Source organism: Microcaecilia unicolor, chromosome 3, assembly GCF_901765095.1.
Source record: "Microcaecilia unicolor chromosome 3, aMicUni1.1, whole genome shotgun sequence".
Lineage (NCBI taxonomy): Eukaryota > Metazoa > Chordata > Amphibia > Gymnophiona > Siphonopidae > Microcaecilia > Microcaecilia unicolor.
The window spans coordinates 93,622,999-93,639,564 of record NC_044033.1 but is presented as its reverse complement, the minus strand read 5'-3'; the positions used below and the strand labels follow the sequence as shown (position 1 = coordinate 93,639,564).

Sequence of the window (16,566 nt, the reverse complement as noted above, 5' to 3'; positions counted from 1 at the left end):
TACACCAATGCCCGGATAAATACCCAGGCATGTTGGATGGCACTGAATATTGGCTGTACCCAGATAACTTCTGGGTGCTACCAAACACTTGGATACGGATAAGTGCTGGTGCTGGCACTGCTGGGCCTAATTCTGGCTACATAATGCCAGGAATTATTTTCAAGGAATAGGAAAAATAGTGATGTTTATAGAAAGGATCTCCTTTAATAAAGAATGCACACAGAGGCAGACTATGAAAGCTATCATCATGCATGTCCTCTGGATTGTACATCTTTCTTGAGAAAATATATGTTTTATTAAAAAAAAAAGTAAAAAGTTCTTTCTGCTAATACAAGCTCCATCTTGTATAAGAAATATGACTGAATCATGATGAATGAAACGTGTTTCAAGCCGATGGGAAAAAGCAGCGTAGACAGATCAACGTGATCCAGATTTATCTGGTGATGCTCTTGTAAGACAGCAAGCAGGCATTGCATGGTCTGCTGAGTGCTCACAGTTCTTTCACAATTTGCACATCTTCAAGGCACTAATTGTCCAGGGCTGGAGGCCAGTCAACATCCACAGACTAAATGGGGGTGGGGTGGGGGGGGAGTAGGGTTGGAGGCAACAAAGACAAGTAGCATTAGCAAACTGCAGCAGTGATGACAGATGTGCCATGAACATTTCATCATACTTGCAAAGCAGAAGCCTAACACCAGCAACTGTAAAAGGGAAGGAAATACAGCACAGTTACCACAAGGGAAATCCAGAGCTGCTGGATACAACTCTACCAGACAACTAGCAGCAGTAACTACTGCTTAATAACACAAACTCTTTCGAGCAGTCCTAGGCTTTATGTGATGTAAGATGAAATATTCTGTAACTCTAATCTTAAGGCCCAACTTGTCTCTCAGCATGCACAACATTTACATATTTTCACTGAGGCTAAAATCTACCTGGTCAACAGATACATGATGTAAAGCCAGTTATGTAAACCCAAAGGCAGATTACAGGAAAATATCATGCCTGCGATTTTGTTTATACCAGCCCATGAGGTATCAAATTCTACTGAGATCTCTCCAGACTTCACTTACCCTCAGCCAGTGGTGTAGCCCCTCCCCCCCCCCCCCCCCCCCCCCCCCCCCCCCCCCCCATTTTAGGCTCAGGCTCCCCTCCAAATTGCAGCATCCACTGAATGGCTGGCGGGGAGTGCCGGCATCAGTGGCTGGTCGCTGCTGAGTGCTACAGATCCTTATACATAAACCACGCGCTAGCAGAATCCCTCACCTCAGTCACACAAAATACAGACAGACCTTCACCCTATACAGAATAAGCAACCACAAATTTGAAATGTGCAGATAAAAACTGAAACAGTAACACCAAGAAGCTAGACTCTACATGCAATGCAAAGGTGGGAAAACACAAGCAGAAATGTATCTCCTCCTGTACTGAGCAAAATACAAAGATATGACATGCGCATTACCAAAGCAGATATATTCCAAATCACGGAAGTGAAAATAAAAACCTGTTTTCTGCCTTTATTGTCCAGATAACTTATTTTTCTAATTACTTTGGTCCTGTTCTCTCTTTTTTGTCGGCCATTTTTAGTTTAGTTAATTGATTTAATATAGTAAAGTATGAAAATTTTCTAATCTTAGACTGGATGAGAAGGAATTCCAAAAGGAAGAGGCCAGAACACTGAAAGCAGAATGACTAGCAGCTTCTAGTCTAATTCTTCGGTATGGTGGGATCATAAGACAATTCTCCTGTGCGATCTGAGTGTGTGTGAAGGTAACTAAGGTATGAGCAAGTTGGCCATGAATGCTGGGATGCTAGAGTAGAATACTTGATGGGTTACCATTAGGATTTTGAATCTTAAGTCATTTTCCAGGGCCTACTATTCAATGTCAGGTGTAGAGGATGAGATATTAAAAGCTAGAAAAAGCAAAGTTGGATTCTCCAAATACAGCAGGTCAAGTATTCTCACAGCTGGGTGATGTAATCTGACAGCGCCTGGTGCAGATGCTGACTAGTGAGATGAATGTAGAATTTTCTAGCAGCATCCCACTACACATACACTGGTGCTTTCCTGCCAGACGCGTGAGTGCGGGTCCCTCAGTCATGTAAAGTAGCTAAAAAATACCACTCCAAGGGGAGGTGGGAGAGTAGGTAAGAATACTTGGCCTGCTGTCCTTGGACAACACCTGCTACTGGTGAATAACTTTGCTTTCTCCGAGGACAAGAAGGCCAGCTGTATTCTCACAGCTGGGAATCCCTAGCTACCAGGCTCACCGAAAACAAGGCTATGATAATAGGGACTCAAAATGTTGAGGCCTCAAAATCAATAAACCTGAAACTATTTATATATTAGTTGTGAAGGTGCAGCCTAGAACCAAAGAAAACTGTGCCTAGGAGGGTGGAGTTGGATTCTAGACACTGAACAAATTCTGCAGGACTATCTGATTGAACCAGCAGTCACATCAGGTATCCTGATCAAGGAAGTAATAAGATGAGACAGTGTGGACAGAAAACCATGTCGCAGCTTTGCAAATCTCCTTTATGGAGGCTGACCTCAAGTGGACTACTGACATGGCCGTGGCTCTTGACATTATGAGCCTTGACAAGACTCTCTAGAGTCAACCCAGCCTGGGCATAAGTGAAGGAGAAGCAATCTGCTAGCCAATTAGAAATTGTGCATTTGCTGATGACTACCTCCATCTGGTTTGGGTCAAAAGAAACAAAAAGCTGGGTGGACTGTGTATAGGCTTTAGTCCGCTCCAGACAGAAGGCTAAGGATCTTTTGCAAACTAAAGTATGCAGAACGACTGACTGATTAAGATGGAACTCCGACACTACCTTAGGAAGGAACTTAGGGTGTGTGCGAAGAACTACTCTATTGTGGTGAAACTTAGTGTAGGGGGGGATTAGCTACTAAGGCCTGAAGCTCACTGATTCTGCGAGCTAAAGTGACCACCACCAAAAATGCAACTTTCCAGGTCAAATACTTCAGATGACAGGAATCAAGTGGCTCAAAAGGAGCTTTCATCAGCTGGGTGAGGACAACGTTGAGATCCCTTGACACAGTTGGAGGTTTGGCAAGGGGCTTTGTCAATAGCAAACTTCTCATGAAGCAAACAATTAGAGGCTGTACAGAGATGAGTTTACCTCCTACACGGAGATGATAAGCACTAATTGCATTGAGATGAACCTTTACAGAATTGGTTTTCAAACCAGAGAGGTGCAGGAGGTATTCAAGCAGTTTTTCTGTAGGGAAAGTGAGGGGATCTAAAGTCTTGCCCTCACACCAGACTGCAAACCTCCTCCATTAAATGAGTAACATGTCTTAATGGAGTCTTTCCTGGAAGCCAGCAAAATGCGAGACACCCTCTGGCAAATCCAAGGATTCAAATTCTATGCTCTCAACATCCAAGCCTTGAGGGCCAGGGATTGGAGTTTGGGATGCAGAAGGGATCCCTCATTCTGCTTGATGAGGGTTAGAAAACATTCCAGTCTCGACGGATCTTCAGTGGACAACTCCAGCCCACCTCTTTAACATTGCTTTTGACTCGTAACCACTTGTAACCACTCGCCTCCACCTACCCTCCTCTCCTCCTTCCTGTACACATTAATTGATTTGATTTGCTTACTTTATTTCTTGTCTATTAGATTGTAAGCTCTTTGAGCAGGGACTATCTTTCTTATATGTTTGTGCAGCGCTGCGTACGCCTTGTAGCGCTATAGAAATGCTAAATAGTAGTAGTAGGAAACCAGATCTGTCTCAGCCAGTAAAGGGCGATTAGGATCCTAGTTCCCTGGTCTTACTTGATTTCAGCAAAGTCTTCTCTAATGAGAGATATTGGAGGATACGCACACAGAAGATCCCCTCTCCCCCACCCCCCCCAATGTAGGAGAAAGGCATCCAATGCTAGTCTGCCATGTGATCTGAGCCTGGAAAAGAACTGAGGGACTTTGTTGTTTAGATGAGTGGCAAAAAGATCCACTGAAGGGGTGCCCCATTCTCAGAAGATCTTGAGCTATGCTCATGTTGAGAGAGTTGCAAAAACCTGCTTAGTCTGTCCGCCAGGTAGTTGTCCTTTCCTGCAAGGTACGTGGCTCAGAGGACCATTCTGTGAAGGAAGACCCACTGCCACATCCCCACTGCCTCCTGCCACAAGGGATAGGATCTCATATCCCCCTCCCCCCATAGAACACTGCAACCTGGTTGTTTGTTTCAATAAGGCAACTTGGTTGGTTGTTTGAATGAGAATAATTTGGTTCTGTAGCCGACCTCTGAAAGCCTTTAGAACATTCCAAATGGCATTGAGCTCAAGGAAGTTGATACGGTAAGTCGTTTCCTGAGCAGACCAAGTCCCTTGAGTGTGAAGCCCATTCACACGAGCTCTCCATCCCAGGTTGGATGCATCCGTTATTAACACCTTCTGATAAGGTGGTATTTGGAACGGCAGTCCCACAGTCAAATTTGTCCAAATTGTCCACCAGAGACGGGCATGAGTCAACTCTGGAGAAATCTGGATTACATCCACTAGATTCCCAGCTGCCTGAGACCACTAGGAAGCTAGGGTCCACTGGGCCTCTCTAAAATGGAGATGTGCCAAGAGAGTGACATGCACTGTTGAGGCCATGAGGCCCATCAATCTCAACATTTGCCAAGCTTTGACCTGCTTGCTGCTTCGGACTTGTGAGGCGAGTATTGTCAAGGTCTCTGCTCTTACTTGTAGAAGAAAAGCCTGAGCCTGAAACGTATTTATTTTATTTATTACATTTGTACCCTGCGCTTTCCCACACATGGCTCAATGCAGCTTACATAGTAACAATATAAAGAATTACAAAGTCGTGAGAAGAATATACAGTTTGTAGTAAATGCAATATTAATGGAGTTAACGGATAAGTAAATTGAACATAGGAGGAATTGGGTGCAGAAGGAAATGAGCGTTGTGAGGTAGGGTAGAAAGATGGAGAGGAATGGATATGGGGTAGCAATAAGGATAATGGGAAACATGGTTAATGTATAAACAATCGTCAATAAGAATCATGTGGGCAAGCTTTGGTTTGGTTGAATCGTTAGGGTAGGCTATCTTGAAGAGATGGGTCTTCAGTGCTTTTCTGAAGCGGAAAAGGCCGTTAATGGTACGGATAGGTCTTGGTAGAGCATTTTTTTTTGTTTTGTTACATTTGTACCCCACACTTTTTCCCACTCATGGCAGGCTCAATGCGGCAGGCAATGGAGGGTTAAGTGACTTGCCCAGAGTCACAAGGAGCTGCCTGTGCCGGGAATCAAACTCAGTTCCTCAGTTCCCCAGGACCAAAGTCCACCACTCTAACCACTAGGCCACTCCTCCAAAGCTGGCTACGTATCAAGCAGGGCACCTATGTACTCCAAACACTGAACAGGGAGAAGGTGGGACTTGGGGTAATTTAAACATCCGAAGTTAGGTGCAATGACTCTGTCACTCCCTCCTGCGATGTGCTCTTGACCAGCCAATCACTCAGATAAGGAAATACATACAGTGGTGGAAATAAGTATTTGATCCCTTGCTGATTTTGTAAGTTTGCCCACTGACAAAGACATGAGCAGCCCATAATTGAAGGGTAGGTTATTGGTAACAGTGAGAGATAGCACATCACAAATTAAATCCGGAAAATCACATTGTGGAAAGTATATGAATTTATTTGCATTCTGCAGAGGGAAATAAGTATTTGATCCCCCACCAACCAGTAAGAGATCTGGCCCCTACAGACCAGGTAGATGCTCCAAATCAACTCGTTACCTGCATGACAGACAGCTGTCGGCAATGGTCACCTGTATGAAAGACACCTGTCCACAGACTCAGTGAATCAGTCAGACTCTAACCTCTACAAAATGGCCAAGAGCAAGGAGCTGTCTAAGGATGTCAGGGACAAGATCATACACCTGCACAAGGCTGGAATGGGCTACAAAACCATCAGTAAGACGCTGGGCGAGAAGGAGACAACTGTTGGTGCCATAGTAAGAAAATGGAAGAAGTACAAAATGACTGTCAATCGACAAAGATCTGGGGCTCCACGCAAAATCTCACCTCGTGGGGTATCCTTGATCATGAGGAAGGTTAGAAATCAGCCTACAACTACAAGGGGGGAACTTGTCAATGATCTCAAGGCAGCTGGGACCACTGTCACCACGAAAACCATTGGTAACACATTACGACATAACGGATTGCAATCCTGCAGTGCCCGCAAGGTCCCCCTGCTCCGGAAGGCACATGTGACGGCCCGTCTGAAGTTTGCCAGTGAACACCTGGATGATGCCGAGAGTGATTGGGAGAAGGTGCTGTGGTCAGATGAGACAAAAATTGAGCTCTTTGGCATGAACTCAACTCGCCGTGTTTGGAGGAAGAGAAATGCTGCCTATGACCCAAAGAACACCGTCCCCACTGTCAAGCATGGAGGTGGAAATGTTATGTTTTGGGGGTGTTTCTCTGCTAAGGGCACAGGACTACTTCACCGCATCAATGGGAGAATGGATGGGGCCATGTACCGTACAATTCTGAGTGACAACCTCCTTCCCTCCGCCAGGGCCTTAAAAATGGGTCGTGGCTGGGTCTTCCAGCACGACAATGACCCAAAACATACAGCCAAGGCAACAAAGGAGTGGCTCAGGAAGAAGCACATTAGGGTCATGGAGTGGCCTAGCCAGTCACCAGACCTTAATCCCATTGAAAACTTATGGAGGGAGCTGAAGCTGCGAGTTGCCAAGCGACAGCCCAGAACTCTTAATGATTTAGAGATGATCTGCAAAGAGGAGTGGACCAAAATTCCTCCTGACATGTGTGCAAACCTCATCATCAACTACAGAAGATGTCTGACCGCTGTGCTTGCCAACAAGGGTTTTGCCACCAAGTATTAGGTCTTGTTTGCCAGAGGGATTAAATACTTATTTCCCTCTGCAGAATGCAAATAAATTCATATACTTTCCACAATGTGATTTTCCGGATTTAATTTGTGATGTGCTATCTCCCACTGTTACCAATAACCTACCCTTCAATTATGGGTTGCTCATGTCTTTGTCAGTGGGCAAACTTACAAAATCAGCAAGGGATCAAATACTTATTTCCACCACTGTATACTCCCAGTCTGTGCAAATACGCTGCACACTACGAATAGCAAATATGCTGGACACTTGGTGAATATCCTGGGAGCTGACGTGAGCAGGGCCACAAAGACAAAAACAGGCCCGGGGCAAACACTCTTAGGGGGCCCCCCACACCGCCACACCAAATGAATGGGCATAGCCAGTAGCTCATGAGGAGGGGTGTTCTCTTGGGTCACCCATTACTTTTTACTCTCTCCCCAACTCCATTCCCTCCCCAACATCAAAATTGTTACCTTTACTGGCAGGGATGCTGAAGCCCTGTCAACCAAATAGCTCCAGGGCCTGAACCTCCTCTGGTGAAGAAAGTCAGCAGCATGTTTTCTAACCACTCACGCTAGCACTCCTCACACATGCTCAGTTTATGCTTGCGAACTGAGCATGTGGAGAGTGCCAGCATCAGCTGCTACAAAGCATGCTGCCAACTTCCTTACACCAGGGTAGGTTTGGGCTTCGGAGTTATTTGGCTTGCAGGACTTGGGTATCCCTGTGAAGAAACTGTGTGTTTTAAGCATGTAAAATGGGAGTAGAGGAGTGGCCTAGTGGTTAGGGTGGTGGACTTTGGTCCTGGGGAACTGAGTTCAATTCCCACTTCAGGCACAGGCAGCTCCTTGTGACTCTGGGCAAGTCACTTAACCCTCCACTGCCCCATGTAAGCCGCATTGAGCCTGCCATGAGTGGGAAAGCGCGGGGTACAAATGTAACAAAAAAAAAATTGGATATTTTCCTGCATTATATGCTGAAGTGTATTTCTCCTGTTTGGTCAGCAGATGGTGCATGTTTATACTTAAAGCTGTTACACAAGACTGCCTTTTTTTTTTTGACACACAGATAATAGGAAGTGTCTGTAGTGATGTAACCAGTTTTTATTTGAAACTTGACTGTTCTGGGCTCTGATTGGCTTGTAGCTTTGAAAATTATCCAGTAATGCTGACTGTTGCCTCAGTCGTAGCCAGGAAGAAAGAGAGATAGATCTCTTTGCTGAGGCTTGGTAGAGACGGTTGGGAGGCGGGGCTAGTGCTGGGCAGACTTATACGGTCTGTGCCAGGGCTGGTGGTTGGGAGGCGGGGATAGTGCTGGGTAGACTTATACGGTCTGTGCCAGAGCCGGTGGTGGGAGGCGGGGCTGGTGGTTGGGAGGCGGGGATAGTACTGGGTGGACTTATACGGTCTGTGCCCTGAAAAAGACAGGTACAAATCAAGGTAAGGTATACACAAAAAACTAGCACATATGAGTTTATCTTGTTGGGCAGACTGGATGGACCGTGCAGGTCTTTTTCTGCCGTCATCTACTATGTTACTATGTATATGTTCTGATCTTCCCAGGTACTGTTTAGCCAGTTTGCAAATGTTTAGTTAGTGTTATAATTGATCCATATTTCAGTTACCTGTTATTGTAAGCTAATTGCACATCTTTTTGTTCATTGTTCCAGTGTGAGAATAAACACATTTGTTTGTTCATTCTGCCTGTCTGGACTGATAATGAATCCTGGTGGTTTGTGTGTTGGGTCTGTGAGTGCTTTCTGGGAACTATGGGACCACCTTGTTCCTGCATTTTATGCTGAACCTCCGTTTGGATCGCATCTTTTTACCCCCTACTGGCTTTCTACTTTCTACTCAACTACCCTTCCTATCCCATCTTTGCCCTCAATCATTAATCTACACTCTCTGCATTTTTTACTCTATCACAGAATCCCTGCTCGCCCCCTTAATCATCAGCTGAGCTCCAGAATTCACCTTCCCTATCCCAGTACTTCAGTCCTCCCCTCCCCTTCCCAGGAACCAAATAGTGAAAGCTGTACTCTCTACTCCCCCTCCCAGGCAACTTGGCCCCTGTCTCCATTCACTCCCAGCCCTTCCTCCAAATACCTAAATTCCTACTTGTCCCCAGTCAAAAATCCCAGACTCTCCTCTCCTCCCACTGGTATGGGACTCTATTTTCCTTCCCTGCCCGCTCTCTCTTTTTCTTGCCCTGTGCATCGTCTGCCCTTGTTCCCTCTCTCCCCCATCTGGCATCCGCAAGCTATCTCCTGCATCTTTTCTCCCCTAGCCAGCATCTGCTATCTTTTCCTCCTCCCCCTTCCCAAAGCTTATGCCTTCTCCCTCTCACTTTTCTCATCTTGTCTCTTCCCTCAATTACTACCCCAGCCTTTTCACCTTCCCTGTCATCCAGGATCCATCTTCGGCATTCTTTAGGACTTTAGGCCTTGGTCTGTAGCAACAAAAAAGTAAGTATATGCTAGTCTGAATAGATGCTTGCACTGAAGGCCTACCACATTCCTTCTCCATCCTTCAAATCTAGTTTCCTGTTACTAAAATGAAGCCTGCATGGGATTGAGGGGTATGAATATCATACAATCTTCTGCATGTGCATCCACTAAATGACCAATACTTTTTCTGAATCTTTTCATTTCTTGGAAATATAAAAATAAAGCTGTATCTTCAACAGTTTGGTATTTTTACAGTGAACTTATGCATACTTGTGTTGTGAATGGCTTTCTGGCAAGGATGGTACATGCATGTGACTGATTAATCAGTGGTTTCATTTCCCTCCACAGTAAGTGTATGGAAACTTGTAAATACATTTGTTCAGAATGCCATACAGATTGTTGAAGCTCATTGCATCGGACTTTGAGACAAAAATAAACCCCATGACAAAGTGATGATTACATAGCATAATTTTACTTTCTGACCGAAAAGGGTAAAGGGTCATGGAATTGATATACCGCCTTTCTGTGGGTACAACTAAAACAGTTTACATATGTTATATGCAGGTACTTTCTCTGTCCTTAGTGGGCACACAATTTATGTTTTGTATTTGGGGCAATGGAGGGTTAAGTGATTTGCCCAGAGTCACAAGGAACTGCAATGCGAATTGAACCTAGTTCACAAGGTTCCCAGTCCAATGCACTAACCATCAGGCTGCTCCTCTGGCTTCTTTCATACATTCAAGTTCAAATTCAATTGAATTTTGATATACTGCAAAATCATACCAAGATATCTAAGCAGTTTACAAAATCAGTATATTAGGGAAAATACAGGATTAATACAAAGAGAAACAAAGACCAGGAGGTGAAGATGTAAACAGAGGAAAATACAAGAGGGAGGGCAAGTTACAATCTCATAGGGAGCAGCAGGGTAAAAAGGGGAGGATGAACAAAAGGTCGTATGCTGCATAAATGAGTTGAGGGAAAGGGGGCATGTCTCTAAATTCCAGTTTAAGTCAACATAGTGGAATCCAGTGACCTGTTACCAATTTCTTTAACTAGGTCAGTTATTTATGGATTAGAATCCATCATAGTCTCTTTTTTAGTTAATTTACATATATTAACATTTTATAATTGAACTTTAAGAAAACTGTCTAGTTTGGAAATAACAGTGACTCGAAGCAACAAAGGAAACAAAAAAAAAGATGCAGTTAAAGCAAGAAAAAACGGGTCTCAGTGCATTTTCAGGTCACACTGCATTTTCAGGTCACAGAGTAAGGGGAAAATGCAAATGTCAAGGAATCTTTCTAATCTAAACCTATTAATTTCACAAACATAGAGAAAGAAGAAAAAAAGGCCACGTCTGCCTTAATTTTCAGAAAATCATTTAACAATCTCATGGAAGCACTTTCTAACACATCACAGAAGCCAGCAAACTGCTTTGCTCAGAGTTAAAAATATCGTGCCTTATAATATAGTCTACTGCTATCCAAAAAATACAATTCAAAAAGGATTAAAATATTTATTGTGATTAACCACCTTTATGACCAGATTCACCCAAGACAGTATATAGCACGTATGAGTTTGTTTCAATTATTTACACACATATTCTACACTTTCAACATGAAAGAACAATTTTACAAATGTTCATAAAGTAATTAAGATAATGAAATCCAGAAGTCTAGATTACATAAATCTTCACACTCTTTGTCATATGGATGTATCAGTGACGTGAAACTAAGCAGAACTTTGGTTGGTGTAAACTCTACTAGTGGAGGAATGGCGAGAAAAGCCCAAACCTCCTCACCCAGCCCACCTTCCAGAATTATGATTATATAGTTATAAGTAGGACATGGAAAGGAAACGTTTCCTTGGTTACAGGAACTGCTTCCACTGGGGCCCCTAGAGAGGAACCCAAGCCTCCGGACAGAACTCCACTGGGAATTCTGTATCATTAGTTTTGAGAAAGCCTATATTGCTTAAAGGAACAAGAGCATTCAAGAACTGGGACCTGGCACAAAGCCGTCTCCTATCACAGAAGTGAAGCAGTCAGCAAAGAAAGGATGGCAGCCATAGGCGGTCGGTAGCTCAACTGTTTGGGGAAGCTAAAGGGGGTGGGGGTGGGGCCAGGGTGGAGCTTACATCCATAATTGCCTAACACACAAAAAAATAAGTAAAAATAAAAGTCACAATTAATATCTTTTATTAAATTTAGATATTAGATATGTATCATATGTCAAAGAATAAAGTGGTTGCTCAAAGCATATACTAACTACAATCGCTCAACTGCAAAACACTATGCACAACTTTGTGCAAAAACACACTCAGAACTTTACTGTACCATAAATATTACACTGGGCAAACCCTAATACACCAATATACCACCCCATATGGAAAATGCAGACTGTCAACAATTTGAAACAAGGGATCATAATATCACAATTCTCATGTAGAGCCACAAAACACCCTTTTAGGGTGGATAGTGTTCACAATGAGCTCCTTTTATTAACGACCATATGTAGATCCTTCAAGAGGTAGTGTGTCATGATTTAGGCTTTACACCCTTTCTGATGTTTTGGTGCCACCTCAGTAAGGCCAACACACAATCTCTCCACTGCAAAACACTATACACAAACTTGTGCAAAAACACACTCATAACCTTACCAAACCATAACAGCACTAATTCCAAGGACAGGACGAGCTACAACCTTATGCATGGAAAGGCAGCACTATAATTACACCGGGCTCTAAAACACCAGTACACAACCTAGTGAGACAAAACAAAAAGGGCTGCAAATACTACATGCTAGCAGAATACTGCATATTGATCACGAATGAAAAACACATGACACAACAGATATGAAGGCAAAATACTGAACTGGAAAGTTACCTCAAGAAGACAGACTCAGCATGCAGCAATACTAGAAAAATTGAAACTTGCATGCAAAATATCACAGATGCACATTTCCAAAAGCTGACATATTCCAATTAATAAATTCTGAATAAAAAATGTTTTCTACCTTTGCTGTCTGAACATTTAGTTTTTCTATTAGCTTTGGTCCCAGTGACTTCTGTTTTATGCAGTGTCTTCTTTCCATATGATATTTTTTCTCTCACCATGTCCACCATCCTTCTGTGTCCTTATGCGTCCTGTCTACCATTTGCGTCCTGTCTACCATCTGTAGCCCTGTCCCTATCCTTTCTCCAGTTTCAACATCTGCACTCAAAGTGTTCCAATCCAGCCCTTAAATTCAGCAATTTCCCCTCCATCCATATCCAGCATTTCTCCTCACTCCCCTCCCCTCCATCTGTGTGCATCTCCTTCCTTTGTCTTTCCTTCCCTCCATCCTTGTCCAACATTTCTCTTCTCTTCCCTCCACTCCATCCATGTCCAGCATTTCTCCTCCCTTCCCTCCCCTCCATCCATGTGCATCTCCTTCCTGACTTCCCTCCCGTCCATTCATCCATCCATGTCCAGCAATTCTCCTCTCTCCCCTGCTCTCTCCTCCATCCATCCATGTCCAGCAATCTCTTCTCTCCCCCTGCCCTTCCCTCCATCCATGTCCAGCAATTCTCCTCTCTCCCCTGCCTTCCCCTCCATCCATCCATGGCCAGCAATTCTCCTCTCTCTCCTGCCCTCCCCTCCTCTCCAATGATCTCTTTTCTCTCCCCCTGCCCTCCCCTTCTCTCCATGTCCAGCGATCTGTTCTCTCCCCCTGCCATCCCCTCCTCTCCAGTGATCTCTTCTCTCCCACTACCCTCCATGTCCAGTGATCTGTTCTCTCTTACTGCCCTCCCCTCCAGTGATCTGTTCTCGCCCCCTGCCCTCCCCTTCTCTTCATGTCCAGCGATCTGTTCTCTCCCCCTGCCCTCCTCTCCAGTGATCTCTTTTCTCCCCCTGCCCTCCCCTCCTCTCCAGCGATCTGTTCTGTTCCCCGTCTTCCCCTTCCCATGTCCAGCGATTCTCCCTGCCCTCCCTCAGCTCCCTGACAGCCCTCCTTTCCATTCCTTCCTGCCCCCCCCAAGCGTTTAACCCTTTTACTGTCCGTGGCAGCGACGTCAGTAAAGAAGGCGGCACTGTAGGCTCGCCTCCAGTTCTCCCTTCCTCTTCACACAGTGTCCCGCCCTCACGGAAACAGGAAATGCATCATCGGAGAAGGCGGGACACTGTGTGAAGAGGTAAGGGAGAAGCTGGAGCCGGAGGCGAGTCCGCAGTGCCTTCTTCCTCACTGACGTTGCTGCCACGGAAGGTAAAACACGGGCGGGGGGAGAGGAAGGAGCCCTGCGCTTGTGGGGGCAGCAGGGGAAGGTCACGGTTGGGCTGGGGAGGCTTAGCCTCCCCAAGCCTCTTATACGGGGCGCCTATTGGCAGCAGAGAAACCGTGCCCTAGTTAGGTCAGCTGATCAATGGAGAAGTGACACTTCTGTATCTAAGGTACGAGTAGTTCAAGAACGATGAGAAGTTGGTAAGGTTCCAATAACACAAACATCACTTATGCCTCCTGCCTTGCAGAAACCAAGAAGCATTTCTCTAGATAGACCAGCTCACCTCCACATCAAGTTCCAGAATGTCTGCAGTTGTTTTCATCAGAGAACAAATGTTGGGCTTTGTCCTTCCAAAATCTCCATGTACAAACTCTTTAATATACCTATATTTTCACTCAGGAAAAGAAAAGATTGTAGACTCAGCTTGTCTCAAAGGTGTGAAGCTATGTGACCTTTTAAAAGGTGAAAGGGACGTTACCTCAGGACAATATTTCTCCTTGTAGCAGAACAATTTTAGTCTACTGTAGCATGTATTGTAACCCAAGCTCTCTACTGTCTCCCAAGGCATGCTCAACTGAGATAACAGTATTATACAAATATCATACCTTATGAGGGTTTACCATTACCTTGTACATTTTACATAGCTAGTATTCACTCTCAATTCACTGATTGTTCATGGAATGAAATAATGGATATGACAGAAAACTAGATTTGAGTGTTTTCTAGTATTACTTGGATTCCAATAAGGATTACAGCTCCCAGTTATAAGGGTCAATGTGTTTTGTGCTCTTTTGCTGTCCAAGATATACTTTTAGGACATTAGGAACCTACAGGGAAATTTCTTATGTTCTTAGATCATAACCTCTTTCATTCATCTCATTAGCAGACTTTTCCTTTGGCTGAACTGTCAAGTCAACTACAGCGATGCATGCAAACTTCTCAGAAATAGAAGCAACAGATGGCATTAACTGAACATTTCCGGCCTGTAGGGGTATTTTCCTGCCATCTCACCTTTGCTGGTCAGAGTCCCGGTAAGCCTGAACATCTTTTCCTGTTATAATATGGATTCTACAGCCTGTGGTCTGAATACATCAGAAACCAGCTTTCTACAATAGAATACTACTGCTTGCCATAGCTGTGATGACTTCATCCAAGGACATGTTTACTGCAAACTAGCCTCCAGTTATCTCCTGGGAAGTGCGGAGGAGCTTACTTCACAGAGACAAAGTCTCCAGGAGCATTTGTGAACTAAGAGGGAGTTTGCTACCATCAGACTTGTGACTGATAACAGTTTCTTTGCTAATCACAAGGCCTCTCATCATGACCGTGAATTCTGCTGGACAGAAGTACAGTTTGTGATTGCTCCATTGGTATCACCTGAATGAGAGGGATGCCATTATTGGACAGAAGAGAAAGAAAGAAGATCGGAAGAGAAGTTTTCTCTGAGAGGTGCTAGAGAGACTGATTTCCCCAAAACACAGTGAACTGTATTCCTTGTGATAAAAGCTGACAAGGTCAGTTCCGCTGCAGCTCTGTAGTTTCCTACAAGACTGTGAATCAGGGCACAGAGCAAAGACCCTGGATTTTATTCCTGGACTGGGATAGACTCGCAGAAAAATTCTGCTAGAGTCTCAATGGAGGAATCCAATTCTTCACCACACTGGAAGTCTGCAATTTACAGACTGCAAAAGGGGTGAGAGAAGCAGGATTTATTACCTATGGTTCAGGGTATAGTTAAGTCTATGGTTTTTGTCTGTGAAGGATTAGTTTTTCCCAGGATTTGTGGTCAGTAGTCTAACTTGGTGCTAAGTGTATAATCTAATCAGGATATATATTATATTTGTGTAATCACTCATACATATAGTTTTATATATCTATCTTCATTTATTTATCTATTTGGTAATCAGTATTTTTGGTAGTACAAGTATATTTTTGTAACTTGCTTTTCATTTTGCCATATTGTTATTTTTATATTTATAATAAATATTTCATCTTGGCATTGTCCCTTTCATTGGTACAGCCTAGCAGCCGAGCTTAGGGCCAAATAAGAGGTACAATCATATTCCTAGAAACAAGTCCAGAATAATTGCTATTTAGTAATTTTCTGCTAGCCTAAGTACTTCCTACAGGCCTCTTAGGCAGAAAACAGTTCTGTACAAATTGGGCTGATTACTAAGGGAAGAGGAATTTTAAAGACCAGTGAGATCACCTCCCCACTCCCACCCACAAGGATAGCTGTGAGTGATGAGGTGTGGTGCTGCAGTTCCCAGGTGGGGCGGGTACTGAGGTGACAATGTAATAAGCTGCACTATTATTCTGTTCAGCAGTTCATGTTTGAGTTGGGGAGGGGTGAAGGATCCCAGGGCCCACTAGGCCACCAAAGATTTTTTTAATGGCCTTTTTTTTGGTCACACACAGTGACAGGAAGGGGGAAAAAAGTCTGATGCAGGAAATGTGGCAGATCTCTGCAATGAGGTACGCTGTTTATTCTGTCAGTTCACATTTTTTAATGTCATGGTATTCTGCATGCCATTAGTTTACTGTAATGGGAGTAAAAGTTTTTCACACCAAGAAGCTCAGCGCACCTTTCTAACACATGGCTTATTACATTGACCCCGAGTTGGAAACTCAAAAGATGCAGGAGGAAGTTGCTGAGGTAAAATAAATAAATAAAGCAGAACAAAACATAGCAGTGGCCATGGATGCCTGTGCAGCTAAAGAAAGGATATGTTCCTGCCTGCGTCTTCAGGTACAGACGGAAGCGGTGCGCATCCAGAAGTTCTGTTTTCATTGTATGAATAATACGAGGCCTGATGGCCAGCGGCCTTCTGTGAAGCACTCGCAATGGGGTCTTCTGAGCAATCTGCAACTCCTATTGGATATAATATACAAACAACAAAATGACTGACAAAGTGGTGACTTCTCATTCAATACAGTGTAAGTCATTCACCTTTTTATTTTTTTAAAA

At 44.0% G+C, this 16,566-nt stretch overlaps 1 protein-coding gene across 2 annotated transcripts in view; it reads right to left on the bottom strand.

Annotated features, from left to right (window-relative positions):
- Positions 1-302: 302 nt before the first annotated feature.
- PUS10 (pseudouridine synthase 10) overlaps positions 303-16,566 on the bottom strand; it is a 112,342-nt gene continuing 96,078 nt past the window's right edge. For both annotated transcript variants that reach the window (XM_030196185.1, XM_030196186.1), the window contains exons 16-18: positions 16,328-16,470; positions 13,882-13,981; positions 303-565 (exon numbers count right to left, since the gene is read on the bottom strand). In XM_030196185.1, the coding sequence (XP_030052045.1) occupies positions 527-565; positions 13,882-13,981; positions 16,328-16,470 (282 nt within the window). In that variant the 3' untranslated portion in view covers positions 303-526. The remainder of the gene's footprint in view (positions 566-13,881; positions 13,982-16,327; positions 16,471-16,566) is intronic.